This window comes from Nannospalax galili, unplaced genomic scaffold, assembly GCF_000622305.1.
Source record: "Nannospalax galili isolate Female #2095 unplaced genomic scaffold, S.galili_v1.0 scaffold923, whole genome shotgun sequence".
In the NCBI taxonomy this organism is placed as follows: domain Eukaryota; kingdom Metazoa; phylum Chordata; class Mammalia; order Rodentia; family Spalacidae; genus Nannospalax; species Nannospalax galili.
This window is the reverse complement of record NW_008349753.1, coordinates 1,970,587-1,996,545: the sequence shown is the minus strand read 5'-3', so window position 1 is coordinate 1,996,545 and position 25,959 is coordinate 1,970,587. Positions and strand designations below refer to the sequence as shown.

General features: G+C 38.4%; 1 protein-coding gene across 2 annotated transcripts in view; it reads left to right on the top strand.

Moving 5' to 3' along the window:
* Positions 1 to 25,959, top strand: part of Nup153 (nucleoporin 153) — a 61,214-nt gene that overhangs the window by 684 nt on the left and 34,571 nt on the right. Inside the window, exons 1-9 of one of the 2 annotated variants that reach the window (XM_008847063.3) lie at positions 1 to 19; positions 10,315 to 10,540; positions 15,902 to 16,150; positions 16,543 to 16,682; positions 16,764 to 16,892; positions 22,910 to 23,026; positions 23,125 to 23,166; positions 23,250 to 23,303; positions 25,308 to 25,454. The exon at positions 1 to 19 is cut by the window's left edge and continues 684 nt beyond it. In XM_008847063.3, coding sequence (XP_008845285.1) covers positions 1 to 19; positions 10,315 to 10,540; positions 15,902 to 16,150; positions 16,543 to 16,682; positions 16,764 to 16,892; positions 22,910 to 23,026; positions 23,125 to 23,166; positions 23,250 to 23,303; positions 25,308 to 25,454 — 1,123 coding nt within the window. The remainder of the gene's footprint in view (positions 20 to 10,314; positions 10,541 to 15,901; positions 16,151 to 16,542; positions 16,683 to 16,763; positions 16,893 to 22,909; positions 23,027 to 23,124; positions 23,167 to 23,249; positions 23,304 to 25,307; positions 25,455 to 25,959) is intronic. The other variant, XM_029570382.1, reaches the window with a different exon arrangement.

The window sequence follows — 25,959 nt, the reverse complement described above, 5'->3', positions numbered from 1 at the left end:
GGCCGGGCCGCAGCACCAGGTAGGCGCCCCGACGGCTCCACGTGGAGCCGAGCCGGCGGGCCTGGGGCCGGGCCGAGCCGGAGCTCGGGCCGCGGGGGCGACGGGAAGCGGGCCGAGGCGGGCCGGGCCTGCGGCGCACACGTGGGGTGCGGGCCGCCCCTTCCCGGCCCTGCGGCGTAGGGCGGGAAAAGAGATTCCAGGCTCGGATTTCCTTTTTGGCGGGTATTGGGGTTTTGATGACATTACTCACGGTCTCTCGAGGGAAAAGGGGGACCGATGTGGCTGCGGCCCATCCGCTTCGCAAGCTTTGTTTTTTCCTGGCGTCCGCGGGTTCAGGGTGCATGGGGAGGGTAATGTGCCGCCGGGGCCCAGAGGGACTTGGGGAGGGGGGCGCTGTTAGGCGGATCGTGGAATGACCTAGTCTAGGTTTACTAAATCATTCCTGGCCTCCCCCAACCCCCGAGCTCGGCCTTTTTGGACCTGAAAACAGTGGTTATGATTTTCCTTTCACGCTCCTTAAACCGGGTTATAGTTACCGTGGCACTGGGGCGTTTTGAAAGTCCCTCTCCACCCTTACGTCTTTTCTCTGCTGCGCGACTCTTCCCTCCCCTCTTCTCTCCTCCCGGCTCTTTAGTTTGGAGGCCATTCTCTCCAGTTGACCAGGTCTCCTGCTCTGATCTCATACGCCAAATATTTTAATATGGGGCGTATTCTAGAAGTTTAAGGCACACACTAGGAGTGTTGGTGGTCTTACGTTTTAGCCACCCGGCGGCTTCCTGGGTGTTGGCAGTTATAAAGAGTTGGTCCCAGTTGTAAAGAGACATTTACGGTTGCTTTTGAGAAAAATTCCAGTTAAAAAAAAAAAACTTGTGAGAACTAAAATGTTAAAAACCCATTTTAACAAAACCACTTAAAAAACTTTTCAGTGCTACTAAAGTGTGTCTTAAATTTGTTGAACAAGAAAGGGCCGATAACTTGTTGCATACCGTTAAATGTAGACTTTGTTTTATTTGAAATAGTGGTAAATATTGACTACTTAAGCATTTTGCTTGGTTATGATAAACTATATCACTTTCTACATATCTTTGAAAATAATTGAGGGACAGTTTTGAATAGTAAAAGCTGTGGTTTAGCTTTTAAGAAGTTATTTACCATTGGTTAGAAGACTTGGCACTGTTACTACTTTCCCTAGACCCGTACAGAATGCTGGAGTTTTCAGATTTCTTTTTGGAAGCAGGAGTATTTGCAAGCAGATTGTAATTAGAATTCAGTTCACAAGCCCAGCTATTTTACCTTAACTAATTTTGCACAACGTATGTTAGACATACATAGTGTTTCTTTGAGGAATAATTGCCTTTGAGTGCTTCTGTTATTACAGGAAAATGAAAAATTGTGAAAAAAGATAAATGAATGACCTGAACAGAGTTTAGAAAGGAGCTGATACCCTAAGTAACTACGTTATAATCACAACTTGTTTTAAACTATTCTCCGATAAAATCTAATTTGGGAGAGATGATTCCTTAATAAGCCTAACAACTACATTCCCAGTAGTTTTAGGGCAGATAGGATTTCAGAATGCATAGTTTTGGTTTAGATCTTGGTAGTTTGGATAAATTGTCTGTGGTTTCTTGCTCCAGCCATTTAATTTAAAAAGGAACTTTTTTTTTCCGTCTTTTTGAGACAGAGTCTCCCTGTAGCCCCAGCTATCCTGTAACTCACTATGTAGACCAGGCTGGCTTGGAACTCACAAAGATCCGCCTGCCTCTGCCTCCCAAGTGCTGGGATTAAAGGCTTGCACCAACCACCACACCCGGCCTAAAAGGAACTATATTTTAACTTTGGGCTGGGATTAAAGGTGTTTGTTTCTTCATCAGCAAATTTTAATATTGGCAGAAACTACCAAAGAAAAGAGATTCTGGGGACACATAAGAGAATACTTCTCTGTTTTTTTGGTCTTAAAACAAGGACCTTTTTTAGTTCTGACTGGAACTTACTATAAGATTTCATTGCTGCCTGTTGGCCTCTTGTCAACTGGCTGTTTTGCAGCAGTTGCTGAGTCATCATGAATATAGCAAGGAGCTTCATGACATGGCATGTTTCCTGCTAATGTTACTTAAAGTGTTCAGGGTTTCTGGGCAAAAATGAAGCCTTTGGTTGAGAAGTAGAAGATTAGAATAAGAAGGAGCAGCTTGGCCCTGTTAGTGGATCCTCACCAGTCACCGGTACCTGTGATTCCGTACTTTGTCCGTACTGTGTGCTCAGTTCACTTGTCATTTCCTGTTGTGACTTCTGATTTAGCTCGTTTAGCATTTTTCTTCTTTTAACTTTGGATCTTTAAACTACCACCTTGTTTGAAGTTGTGGAGTTAGGAAGCCTGTCTTGCTCAACTAAATAAAGGAAGCAACTGTTAAGAAATGTAGAAGTAGCTGAGTGTGGTGGTACACACCTGTAATCCCAGCACCTGAGAAGCTGAGGTCAGGGACTGCACTTCAACCCAAAGTGAGACTCATGGCCAGAGTGTAGAAGCAGGTGAAGAGTGACCCCATGCAATTCGCGGTGCTCATCTTCATCTGTCTTCTCACCTGTCTTGTTAACCAGACACTTGTCAGTGTTTTTGAGACAAAGCATCTTTCTATATACTTCAGGCTGGTCTCAAATGGGACATCCTCCTGCCTAAGCCTTCTGGGTGCTAACCCAGGTATTTTTAAGGAATGGTATTATTTCTCTAGTTGGGTGTTACCAGGTCACTAAAGATGATGTGTTTGGTTCTTGTCACCTGCTCAATCTTCTTTCCCATTTGATCTATGCAGCGCTGTGGAGTAGCCAAGCTGGTTGCTTTTCTTAAGGGCTACCACAAAAACCTTAAGTTGACCGGGCAGAACCTTGCCTCTGGAAGAACTTTTTACCACCTCCTGGTGAGAAGGACCCATTGTGTTGCCCCGCCCCCTTTATTTTTTGTGATGTGAGGTGGGTTGGTTGGTTGGTTGGTTGGTTGGTTGGTTTTCTGGCTTTTTTCTATCCTGAAGCTGAATGGCTGGCTGATAGTGTGTCTTCCTGCCAGTCAGTCAGTTCCTGAATTTAACTACTAAAAGTGTGTGGGTGAGAAGGAATTCTTCCTTCATCAATAACTTGGACCAAGGGTAGGTAAATGTTCTTTCTATAAGGAAACATAATACATATTTAAGTTTTGTGGCTGCCAGTTCTTTTTCTTTTTACAGCCCTTTGGCAAGTGTAAAAACCGTTTTTAGCTCTGTAACAGCAGGCCAAGGGCTGAATTTGCCCTATAGTCACTGTAATCTCTAGAACCTGGTTTATATGGTCAGGTGTATTTTGATTATTTTTGACACAAGTATGTCCTGTCTAGTGATGGTTAAAGAGTGTTTTCAACTTTGAAAAAGTGGTATTTATAGCTTGGTTATTTAACTTAAGATGTCATTAAATAATTTTGATCTTTTATTTTCTTTATCCTAGGTGCTTAATTTTCATGGTGGATATAGAAATAGAAATAATTGGTTGGGAAAGCATATTCTAATGGAATCAGTCTTGAGTTTGAAAATCTGTTTTGCCATGACTCGGATATTTAAAGTCTGCTCAGTTTTGTCATCTGTAAAATGAAAATTGAGAGCTAAATGAGATACAGTTTATAGAATGGTGTATGTAGTTAGAACCCATTTGAAATTTTGATGAATTTAATAATCATGTAAGTATGTAGGGAGAAAAGTTCCTGAGTCCTAAGTTAGTGAATAAGAGTAGGGTTCTGCTTGTAGTTTGACCCTAGGTGTTATCTTAACAGGTAACCAATTTTAATACAAAAACAAAAAAACTCCTGATACGCCTCCATTTCCTAGAAAGTCCTAATGAGGCAAGTACCTAGTTTGAAGTAAAATGAAAACTTGGTCAGGTGTTACTAGTTACATACATTTTATATTAAGTATAGAATCTTGGGAAAATTGAAATTGTAATGAATCTGTATTTTCAACTTTTTTTGGTGAGATAGCCTTGCTGTATAGCCCTGGTAGACTGGCCTTCTCTTGCCTCTGCTCCTGAGGGTTAGGATTGTAGTTGTGCAACATTATACTTAGCTTTCCAGATTCTCATCTGTTGCTGCTTGCTGCTTAGCTTATGATCAAGACTGAAATATGTTTAAAAAATAATATTCTGTGCAGAACTATAATTCCAGTGCTCAGGAAGCTGAGGAAAAGTTGCAGGACAAGTTCAAGGCTGACCTGAGCTACATAATGAGATCTTGTCCCAGAAAGCAAAAAAGTATATAAAAGATGCTGTGTTGAAAAGCCGGCTTTACAGTCAGATGTAATTTATTATCAGAAATAGGGTGATAAGATGCCTTTTCTGCCCATAAAATACTTCAGTTTTCTTGATTTTTGCCTGTCTTTTTCATAGTGTGTTTTAAGGACTAAATTCTTATGCCCAGCATTCAAACATGGGGTGTGAGAAAAAGATGGCATGGCAGGGTCTTACAAGTAATCTTAGTGGTTTTAAGTGGGCAGTTTTACAGGTAATTTTTAGTGGCTTTACTGCCTCTCATGAGCCTGTAATGGGGCAGTATTGGGCAGTATTTCTCCTTACTTTTGCTGTATTAGCCCAAGCTGAGCTGGAACTCACTGTAGCCTGAGCTGGCCTTGAGCTCTTGATCCTCCTGTCAGTCTCTCAAGTGCTAAGTGTGCCACTATGCCCAGCTAGCATTTTAAGGAGGTGAAAGTTAACTATTTGTAGGCATTTAATTCTCTAGCCAGAAAAGTATTTTAAATGACTGGAGAACTTGGCCTGGATACATAGGATAAGCTTAGCCACTACTGACCTAGAGCTTATAAAAATGTGACCATGCTGTGGCTGGAGAGATGGCTCAGTGCTTTAGAGTGCTTTTCTGCTCTTTCAGAGGACTGCAGTTGGTTCCTGGCACCTATGTCATGCGGCTCACAACTGCCTATATGTAACTCCAGTGCCAGGGGCTCCGACGCCCTCTTCTGACATCCCTGAGGAAATGCATGCACACATAAATAATTTTTAAAAATATTTTTATTTTCTGTGTGTGAGTATATTGCTTGTATGTATATAAGTGTACCCATTCATGCAGTGCCCACAGAGGTCAGAAGAAGGGGTCAGATCCCCTGGAACTGGAGTTATGGATGGTTGTTAGCCACCATGTGGGTGTTGGGAACTGAACCCAGGTCCTCTGTAAGAGCATCCATAATTTTTTTTTTAAGACAATACATTAGATTTGGAAGTAAATTCAGATTGCTGAAATTAAATTTAGTTTAAAGTCATTCAAATTTGAAAACACTTTTTTTTTCCCTTGTGGAAATAACCTGGTATTGATATTATGAAGATGCTTTATTGAGACTTTGAAAATAAAACCCGGTGTGGTGGTACACACTTTTAACCTCAGCATTCAGGAGGCAGAGCCAGGCAGATCTCCATATGACTGAGGTCAGCCTGGTCTACATATTGAGTTCCAGGCCAGCTGGGGCTAAAGGGAGACCTGAGTCTAAAGCAAACAAAAAAAACCTCAGACAACTTTGGAAAGAAGAGCCTAGTGACAAAACTGCAGAATGGGCAGGGAGGATGAGGGGTTTAGGGAACGCTGGAAGACTCAAGGCTCAGGGACAAGTCTCATCGCAGTCCAGAAGGCCAGGTAGCAAGCAAAACAACCACGTGTTATGGAGTAAGGCTTTAGAAACATGAGACTGATGCTGGACTGCAGTTCGTATTCCTGGTTAAGGAGAGCCAGTGGAATTATTTGAGGGAGATTTTAGAGTCTTTATGCTACTGAATGCTAGTAAAGATGTTGTAAAGGGAGTTGAACAGAACTCAAGAGTAGAATAAAAAGTAAAAGGAAAAATCTAGAGCAGAGAACTCTGTAGATAAAGAAGGAAGGGAATATAGGAAGGAGTTGGCCAAATTGGAAAGTTGTCTCTGGTGAAGTTTTTAGTTACAAATGAAGTCTGAGTATAGCAGGATGGTTCTTATCCCTTCTGCTCCTCCAGCTTCTCCTGAATCCTTGAACTGAGGTTAAGTATAATCTGAAACACTAATATATCACCAGTGTCTTACCCATTGAATGTCCTTGATTTGTATATAGTATTGAATTTACTTCTGGTTCCCAAATTGAACACTTAATGTCTGTTTCCAAATAAAGAAACTGTAGTAGTTGAGGGGAGAAAAATCTAGTGGATTTAAATTTAGAACTCACATCTTTAATCTTCAACTTTAATGTCATTATTTCTCTCTCTCTCTTTTTTGTCTTTTTGAGACAGGGTCTCCCTGTATCCTGAAACTGGCCTGGAACTTAACTGTGTAGACCAGGCTGGCCTCAAACTCAAGAAGATCTGCCTGCCTCTGCCTCCCAAGTGCTGGGATTAAAGGCGTGCACCATCACACCCAACTAATGTCATTATTTCTGATCACCTAGTACAGACCGTGTTATAGTGCTACAGAATTTTTTTGATTTATGTATGTGATGTTTTACCATTGTAAGTTAAATGCCCCAGGTGAGGTACCTCCAGAAGCCAGAAGAGGGGTTGGATCCCCTGGAGCTAGAGTGGTTGTTACCCCCCCCCCGAATATTTTTAAGACCATGATGCCATTTTTTTTTTTAAGTTCTCTTCATTTAGTTGGCTTTGTGTTACCATTCTAGAGGATAGTTAAGTTTTCCCTACTTAAAGATGACTTTTCACATCTTTTATTTTGAGCAGAAGAGATTAATGACGCAATAGAAATAAAAAAAAGTTAATAAAGCTGGAAGCCTTAAACCCAGTAAATACTTATTTTTGAATTTTGGTTTTTATTTTTAAATAGAAAGTTTCCCTGAATATTCATGGGTGGCAACATGTCCTCAGCATCTGTAAACCTGTGGACCAGCTGATCTGTGCATTTCGAGATCTGATACTGGCTCTCATGGATCTGATGCTCTAGTGGAGGCCATGGACAGACTCTAAATAACTGTCCTGCTTGATAGATTGCCATCCTGGGGAAGCTACAGCACACTCTTCTACATAGAAGGGAAGTGACTCCAAGATTGAAAAGTTAAGAGAACGTGTTCTGTCTGTAGGAAACTTCTAGCAACTTGTAGTGGCCTCTGTGCTTGGTGGGGAAGTTAATTTGGTAAAGTAGAATTTAACATGAACCCTTTCTTTGAGTACTTCTGTCTTCCCTTTTTTTCTTTTTGAGACAGGGTCTCTCTGTAGCCCCAGCTGGCCTGGAACTAGCTATGTAGACCAGGCTTGACTAGGTATCACAGGTCCTCCTGCCTCTGCCTCTAGAGTACTGGGATTAAAGGAGTCTACCACCATGCAGAGCTCTTTGGGTCTTTGCTCTGTGGCCCTGCCTGGCCTCCAGCTGTGATGATCTGCTTCTGCCTCCCTAGTGCTGGGACTACAGGTATGCACACTATGTCCAGCATGTAAAGCATCCTTTCATCAAGTTCATTGACCCCATTTCTATGAGGACCTGAAGTGTCCAAGGAAACTTCCTCCCTAAGGAACCATTTCTCTTTTCTAACACCTTTCATATCCCCACACCCCCAGTTTTTGAGAGTGTCATGTAGCCTAGACTGGTATTGAGCTCCTGATCATCCTGTCTTGTGTTTCATCATATCATTCTTAGTGTTTCATTAATGGTTGAAGTCTGTCTTGTCCAGTAACTGAAATTAAAGTCTTTGAAAATGTGTGATTTTATTTGCATATTTTAGAGGGGTGTTTTCCTGAAATGTATCTTAGTTTCTTATGATATGGATCTGATAATCTTTTCAACTATGTGTTAGTTATCAAACCATTATCATATATTAGAGTCACTTGGGAAGGCTTAAAAACAGACAAACCCTACCTTGAGAGTTTATACTTTAGTAGGATGATGGAGGGCCTGAGGTAATGCTATTACTGTAGCTAAAGAGATTGTGCTGGTTTTAGAGTGTGTTACCCCAAAGTTACTTATTCATGACTTAGAGAGTTTAACCTGCAGAGTTATATTTGGATACTGAAGTGCAAGATGTTAGTTTTAATGGGTTCAGACCAATCTGCAATGTACTTTTCTTTTTTAGTCTTTGTGCTGTCATTCACTGTGCCTCTAGTAATTCTGTCCTGCAATTTTCCGTTACCAAGCTGCTCTGGGCTGAGGCTGGATTAGCTGGTTAAATTTTAGTTGAGAAAATGAAAGCCTGTGACTATAGTTTATGCTCTCCAATGAATTTTTATTGTATGTGTTTGACTTTCGGTTTTGTTTTCTGATCTTAAAAATGTCTAGTACTGCTCTCTGTGACTTTGGGTTATATATGGTATGGGTTTCAAGTTCTGTAGTTGCTTTAGATAGATAGGAACCACAGGGGTCTTTGATGCTCTTAGTGTATTTTATCTTGTAATCACTTCCAAGTCTTTTAAAATAGGAGGGGATAAATAACTAGCACTATATGTTTTATAAACATTGTCTAGATGTATGCGGTATAGGAAAGTGTTTGATTTTTAGTAGTGAATATTCTAGAATCATTGGCCTTTATGTGTTTGATAGAGTTTATCAGGTAGAGCTGTTAATTTTTTAAAACTTCTGTTTACTTTTTTATTTTTTGTGTAAGCGTATGTTGCCTGCATGTAAGCGCACCTGTGCATGCAATGCCCATGAAGGCCAGAGGAAGATCCCCTAGAACTAGAGTTACAGTTTGAGCCTCCATGTGGGTGCTGGGAACTGAACCTGGGTCCTCCGCAAGAGCAGCCAGTGCCTTTAACTGCTGAGCCATCTCTCCAGGCTCCTGTTAGTTTTGCTTAGAGACTACATAAAAATATATATATATATATTATACTTTCTAGTTGTACTTCTACTTTTCCATATAACAAGGAAATTACTATTATTGTTTAAGTGCTCATGTCACAGATACATTGTTTTTTATTTTGATCTTTTTGAGACAGGGTCTCCCTGTAGCCCCAGCTGTCCTGGAACTCACTATGTAGACCAGGCTGGCCTTGAACTCACAGAGAGTTAAATCTTCTGGGATTTAAAGGTGTGCGCCACCATGCCCGGCTTACAGATACATTGTTTTATCTGTTGACAGGATTTTTAGTCTTTTACTGTTTTAGATTTGCTTCCAATGTAGAATGATGTATTCTACCTTGACTTCATTTGCCTTGTGTCTGCTAACCCCCCTCTCCTCTTTCTGTGACTCTGAAACCTAATTAATGCTGCTTTATGAGGGAAGTTTCTGTCTGACATTGATTATCTTACCCCAGCTTGCTATGCTAGCTTTGTTTTCTTGTTAGTAATAACATCAGTGTGTGTTTCTGTGGTACGTTGAGAGGACTGGCACATTATTTAATTTGATTTTTAGTTGTAAAAATGGAAGGTTATTCTTACTCAGGGTGAATCAGAAGGAAGGCAGGTATCCCAGTTTCACCATAGGGTCCCTATCAGTCACAAGGCTTATGCTGTTTTACTTTGTCCTAGATATTGTGGTTTGTACCTTTGGTGTGTTACTTAACTTTGTTTTCTTTTCATTGATAAATTGGTTTTCTTATGGCACTGAGGATTGAACCCAGGGCCTTGTATGTATAGGCAAGCATTCTACAACTGAGCTATGTCCCGAGCTCTTTATTCATAAAGTGGCATGTTAGTTCCAGTTACATAAAGTTACTGTGCGGGTTAAACTGATACATGTATGTATATATGTAATAATATGTATACATACATGTATTACATATATAATAATATGTATAAATCACTTAGAACAGTGCCCGAGTTAATGTTAGTGCTGATAGTTATCATACTACATTAAGCTTTGCCCTTTAAAAGTTGCCATAATAGGGTTAATTCCCTATATTTTCAGGGAAGATCTGATAGTACAAAAATTTTACCATCAAAAAGAGATCTTGAGTTTGAATTATGTTTATTTTTGTCCCCTATTTTAAGAAACTCCCTCATATTTTGTCTAGTTTTTTTCCTTTTGTATTGCTGAGCAATCAAGCCCATGGCTTCTTGCATGGGAGGCAAGCACTGCGCCAGCCGAACTCTATCCTCAGCTCTGAATGTTGTCTGTCTTAAAGAATGGGACATAAAATAATTCTTGAAATGGTTTACATTGTGTCCTTTAATATTGTGGTATTCAGAAAGTTTTGATTGAAACGTGCTGCTCTTACTAAATCTAGATCTTGGTTATTTGATGGCCTATAAAATACTATTATGTCACTGTGACAGGCATGGGATTTTAGTAAGTTTTGTTGGAAACACTTGTCATTTGTCTTTTGCTTGGCATGACTTTTCTGTATGTGATTTCTTAGGTCCCCTAAAAGTAGTCCTATGTGTTTTTCCCAACAGGGCATTCTTAGCAGGGTTACAGAATCTGTTAAGAACATTGTTCCAGGATGGCTACAGAGATATTTCAACAAGAATGAGAGTGCGTGCAGCTGTTCAGCAGATGCAAATGAAGTACCGCACTGGCCAGAAAACAGAGAAGATGACCATGTGATTTATGCCAATGAGGAGAACTCAAACATTAATGATGGGAGAATCACCCCTGAGCCAGCAGTCAGTAACACAGAAGGTAAACAGAGTGTGGATATTTGGTTACTCTTGACAGGCTCCATGCCCTAACTTAAAAAATATATTACCTTACTGTGGTAAAATATAATCGAATGGTATGTAGACACCCTGTAAAGGACACATGGAGTCAGATTCACACTTGTTTTCTATTTAGCAGTCGTGTGTGTGTGTGTGTGTGTGTGTGTGTGTGTGTGTGTGTTTCTTTGAGACAGGATCTCTAGCCCCAGCTGGGCTGGAACTCTCTATTTAGACCAGGCTGACTCTGATCTCACAGATACCTGCCTGCCTCTGACCCATCTGAGTGCTGGGCTTAAAAGGTGTGAGCCACCATGCCTGGCTCTATTGAGCAACCTTAAAAAAGTTATTGTGGGCTGGGCCTGGTGGCACAGAGGTGGGTGGATCTCTTGTTCGAGGCCAGCCTGGTCTCCATAACGAATCCAGGCCCTCTGGGGCTACAGGGAGACCCTGACTCAAAAAGACCAAAAAAAAAAAATGAAAAAAAAAAATTGTGCATGTCTGTGTGCCTGTGTGGAGATTAGAGAACAACTTTGTGGAGTCAGTTCTCTTTCCATCTTTACAAGGGTTTTGAGCATTGATATCAAGGCCCAAATTAGGGCTCCTTTACCTGTGGAGACATTTCGCCAGTCCGTAACAGCCTTTATGTTCATTAAGGAAGGCTGGTAATTCAGTGAAGACTGTACTCTGATGTCATACTTAAGAGTTTGAATTTTTGTATTCCCAATATTATGTGGATTTGACAAGTTGGTTATGTTTTCTTGCTGTTACTCTTTGAAGTACAAAGTGTGAATGTTTATGAAGTTCAGTTTACCTCTCTGTGCATGTTCCGTTTTTGTATGGGGTGGAAAATGAGGATGATGTGTTAGGGATCAAGCCCAGGTCCTGTGCATGTCAACCAAGGGCCCATCAGTGACCTATATTTCCTGCTCTCATTTGTTTTTGCTGTTTTTAGTACGTTTGATAGATACAGTTACAATTTTTTTCTTATTAGATATTTTGTTATTTTTATTTTATGTGTATGAGTGTATTGTCTAGATGTATGTAAGTGCACCTGTGTTGTGCAGTGTCTACAGAGGTCAGAAGAGGGTATTGAATCCCCTGGAACTGGTTGTTAGCCACCATGTGGATGCTGAACTGAACCTGAGTCTTCTACAAGAGCAACCAGTGCTCTTAACTGCTGAGCCATCTCTCCTGCCCCTCAGTTTTTTCTTGAATACTGATAGATGTATCACTTACTAATTTTGGTGTAGTCTGTAACATTCTTAGCCAGTTGGCTTTCAGTGAAAAATAGTGGACCAGGCTTGAAAGAATGGTTATTTAAAAGAAAGTTGCAAATTTATGCTGTTTTAGTAATTTGGCATAGTCTAAGAGCTTTTGCTGAATATTACTGGGATAACTTAAGTTTGAGCTCTGTACTTTTAATGATTTCTTTCACACAATACCAGCAGCTCTGCTGAGGCTTTAGGAGATCTCTGAGATGATTGCTTCCATTGCACTTCGTGTTCTGGCCATCAGCCTCTCCAAGTAAAGATTTCTAGTGTACACTAGTATATCCATGGCAACAGAGGCCCTGTCTTTCTATCTTAACAAACATACTAGTACGGGTTAACTAACTCTGAATTTTCTAATTCTGTATGTGTTATTTGTGAAAATAGTAAAATAAATTGGAACTTAAGATTTTATTAAATTGTTAAATTATTAAATTTATTAGGTAGATTGTCTGCTACCTGTATATTATATACCTTTGTAACTTTTCAATTACGAAAAATTAAAACTACAGAAGATACTACAGTACCCTCCTCCCCTTCCCAGTGTATTATTTGTTTTGCTATGCTAAGGATTTAGTCTAGGACTGTGGGCAAGTATTCTAGCATTTATCGTCATCTCCAGCCATTTAGAAATAGTAGGCAGATTTTTTTTTTTTTGATAACCTCTTTCAAAACCCAATAACATTGTTTCTGCTCATTCACTTTTTAGATCGAATCTTGTTCCTGTTTTTTTTTTTTTTCCTTAAGCAATTTTTTTCCCTAAATTTTATTTTTCTTTAATGTGTATGAGTGAATTGCCCGCATGTATGTAAGTGCACCCGTGTTGTGCAATGCCTGTGAAAGTCAGAAGATGGCATCGGATCTCCTGGAACTGGGGTTACAGATGGTTGTTAGTTACCATGTGGGTGCTGGGAACTGAACCTGGGTGTTTTGCAAGAACAGCCAGTGCTTTTAACTGCTGAGCCATCTCTCCAGCCCCTTACTCCTGTCTTAAACTTTGTGAGTCATAGATGGTTCTTATAGTTTGCCTGGACCTTTCTCAATGCATTTATTTGCTTCTGCAGCCATGTAGTATGTGCCTTTAAGTACCACTGATGACTCTAATAAGCTGAATAGGCATCTTATTAGGTATAACAAAAAAGATAGTTTGTATTTACTCTGTGAAATGTGGTGTTTAAATGTAAAATGTGTCTGGGGATAGGGGGAGGGGGACTAGTTATATCTACAGTTGTAGTGTCAAATTGCAGAAAACTAAAAATAGCTTAGATATAACAGTCCTGGATGTTGTTTACTAAATGTGAGTTTTTACAAATATAACTTTTGTATTAATAGTAACAGCAGGGCTGGAGAGTGTTGTGCATTCTTCAAGTATCACTGTAACAACAGAATTTGTGGCCCATTTCAAGTCTATTCCCTGCAGTATTCTACCTGTGGGATGGATCCTCCATCTCTGCCTCCCCAATGGTAGGACTACGGGTGTAAGTCACTTCACTTGACTTTATGTGGGTTCTAATAATCCAAACCCAGTCTTCATGCATACAGGGCAAGGACTTTACTCCTGATGCCCTTTCTCCACCCTTCTGTATTGGCTCTTAATGTTGGTGAGCCATTGAATGTCTGTAGACTAATAAGGAAAACGTCAAGCAGTGTATACATGTTAGGTTTCATTAGTGTAAGAATTCAGGCCATTGTGAACACCACAGTGGTGTATCTGGTAAATGAGTCAGCAGTTAATTTCACTGTGGGCTACTTTGCTTATCTTATACTGTGGTGATTATAGCCATCCTCTTAGAAACACTGCATTGATGACTGATGTGAATCTGTAAATGATAGGGCCTGCCTTGTTTAGTTTTACTGTCCCATACTGTGCCCTTTAGCCTGATTGGAGGGTAAGACACATGTATAAGCAGTAAAAACAACTTAAACTAGACTTAGTAGATGTTAGAAATTGTCCTGTCACTTTTATCCTAAGATGAGGCAGGATGTTGGATGATGAGAAAATAGGATGGGCAAAGAGGTCTGCCAGTATGTGTTTTTCATAGGGTATGTCATACTCTTAAGAAACATTTCAGGTCCAGAGACGTGGTAAAGGCTCTTACTCCCAAGCTTGATGACCTGAGTTCAATTAGTAGTGCATATATAGTGGAAGGAGAGAACTGACTCCAGAAAGGTGTCCTTAGACTTCTATCTATGTGCCACGGTATGTACATGCATGAGTGAGCATGCACACACAAATAAATGTAATAAAAATAAATTAAAAAATTTCAGCCTATGTATACATGAAAACTGATAATAGTGAGATTGGAATATTTGTGTGCGTAAATAAAAAAATTTCAGCCTATGTATACATGAAAACTGATAATAGTGAGATTGGAATATTTGTGTGCGGGGACCTTCTGGAGCGCCCCTTGCAAGAGGTTTGGCGGGAGGTGAGGTCGGTGGCACAGAGTTAAACTCGGGAGTTTGTGTTTCTTGAAACAAGTCCACTTTATTAGAAGTCCAACAGGTTTTTCTACAGGAAAGGACCTAACAGTTACTATGGCTTTGCAGTTGCATACAAAGCATCAGAACATAATTATTCAAAAAATGGGAACAGTAACTTTTAGGTGGTGTAAGCTATGGCCGTTAACAAAGCAGGATTTTTAAACCTTACTCAAGGTTATTGTGTGTGTGTCTGATGATGTATTGATCAAGATGTTTACTTTCTCAAGACAGGGAAGTTAAGGTGCCTTTTTTTTTTTTTACTTTTTGAGACAGGTCCCTGTAGCCCCAGCTGTCCTGGAACTCACTATGTAGACCAGGCTGGCCTTGAACTCACAGAGATCTGCCTGCCTCTGCCTCCCAAGTGCTGGGATTAAAGGCGTGTGCCACCAGGGCCAGGGGGCGGGGGGGGGGCGGGATTAATTGTAGTGAATACTTATAAACAGGAAGGTTATTATTTCACCAGTCTTAAGTGGCCTTAGTTCATTGGCATTTAAAAATATTCACCTTGTTGGCAGCCACTGTTGCCACACCTGTTTATTCAGTGCTGGGGGTGGAATTCTTGTGCTAGACAAGCACTCTAAGCTGAGCTACATCCCTAATGCCTTTTGTGAGTCTTTTTGGGCTACCTTCCATGGTTTGGAAATAGGAGCCTCATATTTTCTCCAGTTCTATACATTAGCTAAGAGATACTTTGTTCTTGGTTTTTCTATTCTAACAGGAGACCTATTTTTGGATCTTGAATAAATTCTTAGAGATAATACTAGGAGATGAATAGAGAAATTATTTTTTCATATCTGTCTACATTTTATTGAGTGTAATCTAGTCATAATGCCACACAAAACTATAATCAAGGACAAAAAAAGGGAATTTGGTGAAAAAAGCAGTTTAATACACTACAGGAATATGTGTTCTCTTTGGGGCCATCTCATCAACTACAAAATGAGAGGTTTGGGTTTGTGGATAGAACATTCAAAAGCATTAAGAAGCCTAATGACAAGGTCTTTGAATAGAGAAATTCTGCAAAAGGGCAATAAGATAAAATTGGGTCAGGGGAATAACTTATTAGGAATCAAGTGGATTCTAAAGCACAATGATGAGAACATGGAACTAGTTGAAAAACCCCAGTCCCCTCACTAGAGAAGGGGGGGGGGCAAAGGCTCCTAAAATTTAATTTGTAATAGTGACTTCATTTTATGAGGAAAGGAGAGCTTACATAAGATATTATTTTAGGACGTAAACACACTGGCTTTTTGGAAAACAAGCTTAATACTTTACTCTCGTATAGCCTGATTGCACAGGGAAAGATTAGCCATTGTATTCAAGTAAGAGTAGGCATACTCAAGAAAATGGCATCAAGTTGTGAGTTGGTTCAGTCAACTGGGAAAAATAGAGTTTAGTTGTAATGAGTACTGATGAAAATTGTATGCCAAGCTGGCATCAAATAAGCCAGTGTGATGAAGACCATCTTATTTGTGCTAGTGTATTGCTTTTTATCTATCTATCTATCTATCTATCTATCTATCTATCTATCTATCTATCTATCTATCATCTATCTATCTATTTATTTTTTGTAATGTTGTTGCTCTTTTAAGAACCTTCAACGACCAGTACTGCTTCACATTATCCAGATGTGTTAACCAGGCCTTCTCTTCATCGGAGCCACCTAAACTTTTCCATGTTGGAGTCCCCTGCGCTGCACTGTCAGCCGTCCACATCCTCTGCGTTCCCAATTGGCGGTTCTGGGTTTTCCCTTGTAAAGGAAATTAAAGATTCTACCTCTCAGCATGATGATGATAACATCTCAACTACCAGTGGCTTTTCTTCGAGAGCTTCTGATAAAGGTAGTAAAATTTTCTTTCATCTTGATTTGGGGTAGTAAAATTATGTTTCCTGCAATGATATTTTTTTCTAGGCTTTTTTTTTAAGATTTTAAAAATTGTATTTATGGGTACATATATCTATGAGTTTATGTGTACCACATGTGTGTAGGTGCTGGCAGAGCCAGAAGAGGGCATCAGAACTTCTGGAAGTGGGGTTACAGGCATTTATGAGTCACCTGATGTGGGTGCTGGGAATCACGCCTCGGTTCTTCAAGAGCAGTAAATCCTTCTAACTGCTGAGCTGTCTCTCCAGCTCCCTGACTTAGTTTTAAGTTTTATTCAGCTTTATAAAACTCTAGGCCTAGGGTCCTACAGTTGGTGCTGTTACTGTTAATCATGCTTCTTTGTTTCAGATATAGCTGTTTCAAAGAACACTTCCTTGCCACCTTTGTGGTCGCCGGAGGCAGAGCGTTCTCACTCACTCTCACAGAATACTGCCACCAGCTCCAAAAAACCAGCATTCAACTTGTCTGCCTTTGGATCACTTTCCTCCGTGAGTACCTGCTAGAGTGCATTTAATCACACACACATTTATGTATTTTTGCTTATAATTTATTGTTGTGTTTCTGTGTAGTCACTTGGGAATTCTTCAATTCTTAAAACAAGCCAGCTTGGAGATTCTCCTTTTTATCCTGGTAAAACAACATATGGTGGGGCAGCTGCTGCTGTAAGACAGAGTAAAATTCGAAACACACCCTATCAGGTGAGTGTGAGTTTGAGGACTGTAGATAATCCTGTTTCCTGTTACTAGACACTACAGATAACCCTGCAAAGACTTAATTCTTGCTAATTATAGAACTGTGAGGGTTACCTTTTTAATTTAGGGTCAATGAATATTATAATCTTAGTATTTTATTTTTATTTTTTATGTGTATGAATGTATTGACTTTCATATATATAAGTGCACCTGTGTCATGCAGTGCCCATGGAGGTCAGAAGAGGATGTTGGATACCCTGGATCTGGAGTTAATGACAGTTGTTAGCTACCATGTGGGTGCTGGGACTCGAACTCAGGTCTTCTGCAAGAGCAACTGGCGCTTGTAACTGCTGAGCCATCTCTCTAGCCGCGAACATTTTAATCTTAAGTAAACATTTTGAGTATTAGATTTGTATGTGTATTTTAGGAAGTATGACCATTACATTAAAAAATAGTATATGTATGAGTGTCTGTATATGTACATGTGAATGCAGTTGCCTGTGAAGGCCAGAAGAGGGCGTTGGATCTGCCAGAGCTACACGTGCATACGAGCCACCTGATGTTGAGTGCTTGGGATCAAACCTGGTCAGCCACTGCTGTTACCCACTGAGCCATCTTTCCAACCTGACAATTCCATTTTTTAAAAGGAGTTATAAAAATGACAGGAAAATTTTTACTTATTTTAGTGTATTTGAATTGTAATAAAATACAATTGTGTCTCTACTTCTGCTGTCACAAAATTGAAAAAACATTTTTTTTTTAATTTTTTATTTTTATTTCATGTGCCTACATGTATGTGAGTGCACCCGTGTCGTGCAGTGCTGCGGAGGTCAGAAGAGGGCTTCGGATTCCCCTGGAACTGGAGTTAAGGACAGTTTGTAGCCGCCATGTGGGTGCTGGGAATCGAATACGGGTCTTCTGCAAGAGCATTCAGTGCTCTTAACTGCTGAGCCATCACTCCAGCCCTGAAAAAAACATTTTTTATCACTCCAAAACGATACCTTGTGTATTTGTTTCAATAGTTAGCTTTTACTGTCATTTCCTGGCAGCCGCTTACCATTCTCTGTACTTTGAGCTTTTTCTTGTTACATTAATTCAATTATTTAACATGTAGCCTTTTGAATCAGCTTATTCCATTAATATGATGCTTTTGGATCAGTCTAGTTTTGCACATGTTCCTTTTCATTGATGAGAGTAGTATGTTGTAGTTTTTTTTTAATTTTTAAAATTTTATTTTTGGTCTTTTTGAAACAGGGTCTCCCTGTCGCCCCAGCTGTCCTGGAACTCACTATGTAGACCAGGCTGGCCTTGAACTCACAGAGCTCCACCTGCTTCTGCTTCCCGAGTGCTGGGACTAAAGGTGTGCCACCATGCCTGGAAACACGCCCTTGTGTGTTGTAGTTTATTATTGAAGGACATTGGGTTGTTTCCAGTTTCTTATTAATAAAGCTTCTGTGAACATTATATACACATTGATTTTCATCTTGGGCATAAGCATAGGAGTTAGATCGTTCATCACATGATAAGAATGTAATAAACTTTCCAATGTTAATACTGGCTCGCTTTCTCACTATTAATATCAGCTAGTTCTTCCTTTGTGTCCTTGTCTACACATGGAGTTGTCAGTTTTTTGGTTTAGCCATTCTGATAAGAACACAGTAATTATTTCATCTCATTGGGGTTTCAGTTTTTTTTTAACCTAGTGACTAATAATGCTGAAGCTCTTTTTGTGTGTGTTTTCTAGTATTTTCTTTGAAATGTTGCACAAATCTTTTGCTAATTTTTAGATTGGGTTGTATGCTTAATGAATTTGAGTTTGTTTTTTGTGGTCTAGTATCACATGTGTTTTACAGATAATATTTTCCCATTTTCGGTCTTGTTTATATAGTGTCTCTTGAATGGAGGTTTTTACTTTTGATGACATCTAGTTAGTATATTCTATTCTTTTATGATTTTATGCTTAGGTATATAAAACATTTTTGTCTAACTTGTCATAGAAATTTTCTTGTAGAAGTTTTGTAGTTTTAGGCTTTTAGCTTAGGTCTGTCACTTATTTTGTGTTGATTTTTTGTGTCTCGTATAAGGCATGCATCAGCTTTGATTTGTTTTATATATGGATCAGCAGTGTTCTAAGTACCATTTGTTATAAAGACTATTCTTTTTTGTTGAATTGTCTTTGCTTCTTGGCTGTTCCTGAACTTTTCTCCCCCATTCATCTTTGTGTCTAACTGTATGCTGACGCTGCATTGTGTTGAGAGCTCTGCTCTGGTGAGCTCTCGTTTTACAGTCTTTTTCTGGCTTTCCTGGGCTCTTGTACCTGGGGGTTGAACTGAGGGCCTCATGCATGTTGTTTTCATGCTTTAAGATTTCTTTCATGAGAAATCTTAGTATTTTGTAGTATTTATCAATGGCCCCATGAACATACTTTGTTAGATTTATGGCCAAGTATTTCATGTGGGTTGATATGTTCGTCTGGAATAAATGACTCAGGTTTTATCTGTTCATTATGTTTAATTAATAGTTAAAATATCTTCCAGCAGACCCCAAAGAAAGGTAGCCAGTTTCTTGGCTAAAATTCACAGTGTTCTTGGGCCTCTTAGCAATATACTCTGTTCCAGAGGCCTAAAAAGTCAAAAGTATTTGGGAGCTCTTATCTAATCCCTAAAAGATTTTAGGGTTACCTCTTCAGAGAGGGGAATGTTATAGTAGCAAAAAGCCCCATAAATTTAACCAGTCAAGACTATAAAATCCCTAGTCTATCTGTTGGAGGATCCACCTTTCCAATCTCACTGGTCATTCATCTGGTGATAGAACCTCCCCTAGGAAGGTAGGTTCACCTTAAGTTATGCTAAATAGATGGGCAGAATACCTGGTATGTTAATGAGATAGTGAACTTTTCCTGCCTGGAATCCTACCTTGTAACAGTCATGTAGGTCTCTGTAAGTCTGTCCTCTTTCTGCTGTTTGGGTCCATTCTTCAGTTCTTTTATGAATGAGACTAAGAACCCTCTGGGGACCCTGTTTTCCCCATTTCAGTACAGGCCCAAACTGTGAACATATGCTATCTTATTTTAAGAGACAAAATGACCCATAGTAACAATATGTGAAGGTGCGTCACAGACAGTGGTAGACTGGCACCATCCTTTGAAATGTTCTGGAAAAAATTTCTTTTTGTACTCTTTGTATTTTCAGAATGTAGCATTATCAGAAGCCCTCAAAAAATAAAATTAAACTAAAAAAATCAATTATAAAAGGAAAAAAAAAAACAGACAAAAAAAATCTTCCATCAAAGAATCCTGGTAAATTCTACCAAGCATTTAAGAAAGAAATGATATCCATTCCATACGGCTTTGTATAGTAGAATTCTGTACAAAATATTTTATAAAACTAGCATTACTTTGCTATCAAAATTAGACAAAGACATTCCAAGGAAGCTGCAGGCCAGTATTCCTCATTAGGTACAGGCACATACCTTTTTAACAGATATATTCGAAAATGAATCCAAATCCCATATGATGGTCCAAGGGGTTTTTCCTAGGAATGCAACATTGGCTCAGCATTTAAAAATTAATGTAATTGCTAGGTATGGTAGCACATGCATTTAATTCCAGCATTTGGGAGGCAGATACAGCAGGTGGACCTCTGTGAGATGGAGGTCAACTGGGGCTATACAGAGACCTGTCTTGAAAAGACCAGGAAAATAAAGGTCTGTCATGTAAGCAGATTAAAGAGTAAAAGCTTATGTACATGTCTAATGACATAAAACATTTGACAGAATCCATCATTCATGGTAAAGATTTTCATCAGCTAGACCAGCCTCTCACCCAGTAGAGCAGATCTGCATAAATCCTCAGCAAGTGTCCTGTTTCACGTTGGAAGACTGAATACTATATCCCTCTGAGATTGGGAATAGGTTGTTTTAGCATAAGAAAGAAATACCAGGCTTACAGTTCGGAAAGGAAGAACAGTAATCAAGGACAGTTCAATTACATTCCCCCCAAAGCTCCCACAATTCAAGTTAGCAAGGACACAGGCTACAGGGTTAATATGTGAAGTCACTTGTATATCAGCCAAGAATTGGAAATGGAACAACTTAAAGATAGACTTTGTGCTAGAATTTTCCTGAGGGAGGAGCTATGTGAGCCTAAAGGTTCTTTTACTGGAAAGTATTTTAATCATGAATTCAGTTTATTCAGTTTATAGATAAGACTATTCAGGCTACTTATTCATAACTGTCAAATACCATGAAATACATAGGTGTAAATCTAACAATACAGGTCTGTGTGTTGACTACTATAAAACATGAAATTACTGTACAAATTTTACTTATATATTATATGCCATTTTTATTTTATATAGATTTTAATATTTAAAGATAGAGACTACTTTATATCTGTAACCTTTTGGAAAGGAAAATTCTACTAAGATGACAATCCATGCTGGGTAGGGGAGTGCTTACCTTTAGTCCCAGCACTTGGGAGATCAAGGCCATTCTGATCTACATAGCAAGTTCAGGCCAGTGGGGGCTACAAGGAGACCCTGTGGGTTTTTTTTTTTTAAGACAATCCATGATAAATATAGAAATAACTTTGAAATTAGTATACTTGAAGGTTCAGTTTTGTTTTAGGGTGTCACTTGCTTTCTTCTTTAGAAGATTCTTACTAATAGTATTTACTAGACTTGTTTCTGGCGTTTATGAGAACTGCTTTGCAACAAGAGAAGTGGCTAGCTGAATGCTGGGACTTGAAACAGGTAGCTTTTTCTGAAGCATAAGCTGCTGGGTCACATGCGTTTTAGAAGTTAAAGTCATGCTAGCCTACAGTTCATAGAATATTCTATGCTCCCACTCTCCTTTTTTTCCCCTTAATGCTAATTTGAGCCCCTCACTTTTAAATAGTGAATATATCTTTAGAATCTTTCTTAGTATAGTCTTCCAAACATTTATAACAAAAGTTAATGTGAATTTTTGTGGTTTTGTTGTTTGTTTATCATGGTTGCCAGGCAAGTACCCTGCTGGTGAGCCACACCTCCAGCCCTATAATTGGCATCTAGAATGCAGTCTATTTCCTCCTTTCCTAGGACATAAGAGCTAGGAAACTTTGAAGATGCATTGATTCAGTTTCATGGATTAGTGAAGTTAGGCCCTGAGAAGCAAGAAGATTCCATTGAAAGAACAGGCTGTTGTATTTTCTTGGTGGATATTTGAGTATCTCCTTAGGTTTGCTAATGCTTATAGCCTCAGCCACAATCCTTAATAGGCATCAGGTTCTTAATAAGACATAGGTACAATTAGATAGCCATTCTGAAAATCTAATGGGTTATTTCACATATGATTGAGAAATGTCGTCTAAAGTAGTTCTATTTTTAAGTAGCAGAAACAATTTAGAAAAGTTAGGTTATATTTTGATGATGCTATACTAATCGTTGCCAGCTATCTTGGTTTTGCGGTGTCCACATGGTTATTGGACTGTTGTAATCATGATGAAAAGATTGTTTGTATTGAAATTTGGTCTTGTCTTTTCAAGGTTTTTTTCCCCCCTAACTCCAATTTTAAGAAACTTAAAGCTCATTTTTAAAGAAATAGACTGAGTATTTAAAAATCTTTGTAATACTAACTATGGAAAAATAAGTAATTAGTATGAAAATGTTGTTTGTTATAATAAAATACAATCTCTTTGCATACTAATTGGATATTTAATACTCAGAATAACAGCTATTATTACTTAAATATCAAAGGTAGGTAGATTGAGGTTGTGACTAGAAGTTTTTATTGCTTGTCCTGTTTCCATCATGTACCATGCAAACAGATTTTCCTTCAGAATAGCACATGCTTTCTTCATCACTTGTGCTTATTAAAGTGGCTCTCAGGCAGACAGTAATATTTTAGGAAGACAAGACCTGGCACTCCCAGAGATAAGTTGCTGTTGTTTTATTTTGGCCATCTGTTCTCTATGTATTTTCATTGCATAAAATATGTTCCTTACAGTGTATGCAGCAAAAAGTAATACAGACTTTATTTTATAGGCACCAGTTAGAAGACAGATGAAAGCTAAGCAACTTAATGCACAATCTTATGGTGTAACCAGTTCAACAGCTCGGCGAATATTGCAGTCTTTAGAGAAGATGTCAAGCCCTCTTGCAGTAAGATTTTGCAATCATATTTAAATGTAATATAGTAAAATTTGAGTTTAACAAAAATTTATAATTTTATTAAACTTTTTTTGTTATAATATTAACAGGATGCGAAGAGAATTCCATCTGCTGTTTCTTCTCTGAATTCTGTACGTTAGCTTTTAAATATGTTACATAATATGAGTAGTGTTTTCCAGTTTCCACATGTTCTAATACTGTCTTATTTTTTCAGCCTCTTGATAGAAGTGGGATAGATAGCACAGCTTTTCAGTCCAAAAAAGAAAAGGTAAGTTATTTAAAGTGTCAGCAGTTGTTGTATTTACAGTTAGCAAATATGTAAATTGAATTAGAGAACTTATTTGAAAAATGAGCTGTTTTTAACCCTTGGACATTGTAGCCTTTTTTGACAAACTCACAGTGAGTTGCATAGGAAGCTCATTCAAAACTTTGTGGTTGTTTTTCCAACCTCATGTTCATGACAGTCTTTATGACTTCCTCTTTTGATAAAGTCAGTAAACTTACACTCATTGAAATAGTCATTCTTGAAGAATTGCTTCATTATCTAACATCTGTTGTGTTTAGTAGTGTTTTAGTTTGATAACATCTCATCACCTAAAATACTATTTTAGAATATTGGAACTAGTAAAGAATAGAATGCAAAGTCTTGATATTGGTGTACTTCATGTTTCTCAAGTTAGCTTTTGAGGTTATTGTGTGGAAAAATAAAATGCTTGGTAATGGGTTTAAAGAGGTGTGTTCTGTGTTAGTTTTATTTACAGCTGCTTATTAGTGTCCTTCATGGGAAACAGATGCTGGGTATTAGGACAGCACTTATTAGAACATTAAGATCTCTAAAAATAGTTATTAAAATGATGATAATTACCTGAGTTAATTGTGGAGATTGTATACGAGATGTTGGTAAATTATAATTATTCTTATTGTGGTGCAGAGAAAAAAAGTTCAAGTTAAATTTTTTTCTTTGACAAGAGTGTTTCAATGCTTTGTAATTAGGGAAGAGTAAATCTGCTGTGAGCTGCCATTAATTTAAACTTGACTTTCTGCAGACCCCCATTTGTATAAGGAAAAGTAAACACGAATGTGCCATAATATAAATTATTTTCAGTAAAAATATTACTAGTGGTTTAATAAGGTTTAAAAGTTTATTATGGGTGCTAGGAAATAAAAAACCAGAATACAGTGTTACTGTCTTGCAAATATCACAGTTGTATAGAACAATGCAAAATAGATTTTCTCATTGAGCTGCAGATTTAGGGAAGAGCTAGGAACTGTACAGAGGCTTTTCCCTGGAAACTAGTGTTATTCACAGCTGTTGCTGAGTGAAAGGACTCTATTCATAGTGTTACATTCTCCGGATGGATGCTGCTTTTGGCTTTATAGTGATCTTAGACAAACAATATTTTTGCTGTTTCAGTGTAGCAAAGAACTATTAACAAAACACTTGGGTACTTAGACAATAAAGCTCGTTCTGGAATCTGGAAGTCTTAATAGCATTTTCCAATTAGACTCACATTATAAGGCCTCTGGTTCCATTTGTTTTTAAAATAACAGCAGGGGAAACCACCTCAGAGAAGAATTTGTTCGGAAAATTAGGAATTTTTTTAAAAAGCTAGCCAGAAAAATCTTATTAAAAATATTTTTTAGATTTATTTTTATTTTACATGTGTGTTTGCCAGTATGTATGTATGTGCACCATATGCATGCTTCGTGCCCATGGAGGCCAGAAGAAGGCATCTGATTATCTGGGATTGGAGTTACAGACACTTGTGAGCCCCTATGTGAGTGCTGGGAACTAAATCTAGGTCCTCTGCAAAAGCAGCAAGTGCTTTTCACTGAGCATCTCTTCAGCCCTGTTTACAAAACATCTTAATTTCAGACAAATAAATTATAAACAGTGATTTGGGAAAGATGTGAGAAAATTTTGTTTTAGTCATGGTCAGAATTTACCGTCAAGGCTTAGATTGTCAAGTTGTCTTGAAAACTGCATAGTTCCATTTTGTGTGTGTACATGTGTTCATGTGTGAAACAACCATTAAATTTGGGATGAAATGCCAGTCCATCTGTTTGCAAAACTACTTAGAACTATACTTATGTATGTTTGCATATAAATAAGATAGCATACCTTTATTCAGTTATTCGTTTTCCAGTTGGTACTTATGTGTATGTCTATTATTTTTCTAAGAAAGACTTGAACTCTATGCCACATTGTGAAATAACTTTTATATATGTCCTTGATAAATGAAAATGTTTCTGATTTCTGTTTTCTTACAAGGTGGACTCTCAGTATCCCCCTGTTCAGAGACTAATGACCCCAAAGCCAGTTTCCATAGCAACAAATAGAAGTGTCTATTTTAAACCATCTCTGACCCCATCTGGTGAATTAAGGAGGACTAATCAAAGGATAGATAAAAAGCACAGTGTGAGTTTGTTTATTCAGTTTTTGTTTTGTTTTGTTTTAATTTTTTGTTTTGAGACAGTCTTGCTATAGAGCCCTAGCTGGCCTGGAAACCACGTGCATCCTTTGCTTCTCAAGTGCTGGGATTACAAGTGTGCATGCCACATCTGGTGTACTTACTTTTACCAAACATATTTTCTTCTTTAACTGGTCTTTGCATGTTGGTTGGAATGAATAAAGGAAAAATAATGTAAAATACAGGACCTTTACCAATATGATCTAGCAATCATGTGATGCATGAAGTTTGTGAATTAATGAATTTGAATTGGTATTCCTTTAAAATACTTTCCCCTCAGTCAAATTTGAAATTAGTATTTATGGGTACATTTTATATATTCATTGCCTAGATAAATTTTTGTTAGATTGACTTACCTGTGGGTCTTTGTGTTGCCAAATTCGGGCTTCAGTGTCTTTTTGACCTAAGTAATCTCTCTAGTATTACCTATCTAAGGAAAATAAAAGGCAGTTC